Raw genomic sequence first — 2,279 nt, forward strand, 5'->3', positions numbered from 1 at the left:
GGAAGCAGCACCCTGGGGACGATGTGGTCCCCATGCACACTGGCCATGGTGGCACACACGTCCCTGGGTCACGGCGGGCAGATCCCTTGGGGGGTCTCTGTTGGGGGGATGTGCCTGCCTGGGAAGCTCATCCGGGAGCTGGGCTGGATGGGAACCAAGGGGGTGTCACCCCTCCCGGGCCTGGGGGTGTCAGAGCAGGGGGACCACGGTGACCTAGCCCTGGAGCGACCCCTCCCTGAGGCTCTTCTCCTCCCGCAGGCTGCTGAAGGGGACACCAGGACCGCCGGGATGCAGAGCATCAAGTGTGTGGTGGTGGGTGACGGGGCGGTGGGCAAGACCTGCCTGCTCATCTGCTACACCACCAACGCCTTCCCCAAGGAGTACATCCCCACCGTGTTCGACAACTACAGCGCCCAGAACACGGTGGACGGCAGGACTATTAACTTAAACCTGTGGGACACGGCCGGCCAGGAGGAGTACGACCGCCTGCGGACGCTTTCCTACCCCCAGACCAACGTCTTCATCATCTGCTTCTCCATCGCCAGCCCGCCCTCCTATGAGAACGTCAAGCACAAGTGGTACCCCGAGGTGTGCCACCACTGCCCCAGCGTGCCCATCCTCCTCGTCGGCACCAAGAAGGATCTGAGGAACAACCCCGAGACCATGAAGCGGCTCAAGGAGCAGAACCAGGCGCCCATCACCACCCAGCAGGGCATCAGCCTCTCCAAGCAGATCCGTGCCGTCAAGTACCTGGAGTGCTCGGCACTCAACCAGGAGGGCATCAAGGATGTGTTCACCGAGGCCGTGAGGGCCGTGCTCAACCCCGTCCCGGCCAAGCCCAAGAAGCCCTGTGTGCTCTTGTGACGGGGCTGCCAAGAGACGATCCTTCCCCTGCCCCACAGCCCCCACACCTCCTGTCCCACCCGCCCCAGTGCCGCCCCGAGCCTCGCTGGGGCCGGGGCCAGCCCAAACCTCCAGCTTTAATAACTCACACCTTGTTTGCACTAACTGGCCGCCCGCCCGGGGGCAGCGGGGCTCCCCGCCCTGGCTGTCAGCGTTCTCCGGCCCCGGCACAGCAACGCTTCCTGAGAAGGGGATGCCCAGGGTGGGCCAGCCCCACTCCAGCCCTGAGCACTCCACAGGTACCTGCCAGCTCCACCCTCCACACCAGCTGGGGCACAGGGCATCCCCAGCCCCTCTGTGCCAGCCCTGGCACTCGCCCAGCCCGGAGCATTTTGCTGGCACTGCCCCATCCTGCTCCGGGATCCCGGTGGCTCCTGGGGGGTGTTTGGGGTGAGCCCCACAGCAGGGACCTCCAGTCCTGCTGAGAGCAGAGCCAGGGTGGCCAGAGTTCCTGCCCTGCCTGGTGCTGGAGCTCCACAGGGCAGCAGGACTCACCTGTAACCAGCTGCCCCCAGAGTTGCTTCTCCTTAAATAAAAACCTGCCCAGGCCCACCGTGTCCTGTGCTCTCCCATGCGCACCCACCCTTCCTGGGCGTGGGGACATTCCCTGGAGGGACAGGGGTGTCACCGGCCCGAGCTGGCCTGGGACCCCTCACATGGCCAGGGCCAAGCTGGGGGTGCTGATGGTGCCCGCCAGGGCTCTCTTCCAGGGGGAGCTGCCAGGGGAAGCTCGGGATGTCCCTCCAGGCCAGTCCTGACCTTCCATCTCTGTGCTCAGCTGAGCTCCCGCCCAGGGGCTTGGGGACATTGTAAGGGACAGGCACAGGGACAGTGCAGGAACTGGCACACGAGTGGGGTTCCCTCCTGAGTGGCCCCCAGCTGCAGCACTGTCTCTGGAGTGGCAGGTGGAGGGCAGAGCCCGTGTTCCCATGCCCAGGGGTGTCCTGGGGCTCCCCGTGTCCTGTGGCCGGCGATGGCAGCAGCGAGGGACCGGTGGCATCCCCAGCCGCTCTCGCCACCCCCTCGCCACCCCCCCGGCACGTGCTGGCAGGTGGCCAGACCCGGACACGGGCCCCTTGTCCGGCCCCGGGGCCTTCCTGCAGGAAGGGCAGAGACCCGACGGCCGCCACAAGCCGCCTTTGTTCCCCGCTCCCGTCTGCAGCCAGAGCCGGGGGCGGGCGTGGGCAGCGGGGCCGGGGGGCTCCGGCCACAGCCCAGCTCCGGCCCTCCCGAGCCTGCGCCCCGGGACCGCTGCAGAGCCCTGCCCTGGGACACGGGACACGGCCCCGGGGGCGCTGCACAGCCACGGGCTCCTGGGTCCTGGCTGCACCAAACCCTGCTCCCACCATGGGCATCCAACAGCCCTGTCCTGGTCT

At 67.6% G+C, this 2,279-nt stretch overlaps 1 protein-coding gene across 1 annotated transcript; it reads left to right on the top strand.

The window, feature by feature from the left end:
* The first annotated feature begins 233 nt into the window (after positions 1 to 233).
* RHOG (ras homolog family member G) lies at positions 234 to 1,453 on the top strand. The gene has a single exon (XM_015617249.3). The coding sequence runs from the start codon at positions 289 to 291 to the stop codon at positions 862 to 864; it is 576 nt and encodes a 191-aa protein (XP_015472735.2). The 5' UTR covers positions 234 to 288; the 3' UTR covers positions 865 to 1,453.
* Positions 1,454 to 2,279: the final 826 nt, after the last annotated feature.

Source organism: Parus major, chromosome 1 (assembly GCF_001522545.3).
Source record: "Parus major isolate Abel chromosome 1, Parus_major1.1, whole genome shotgun sequence".
NCBI lineage: Eukaryota > Metazoa > Chordata > Aves > Passeriformes > Paridae > Parus > Parus major.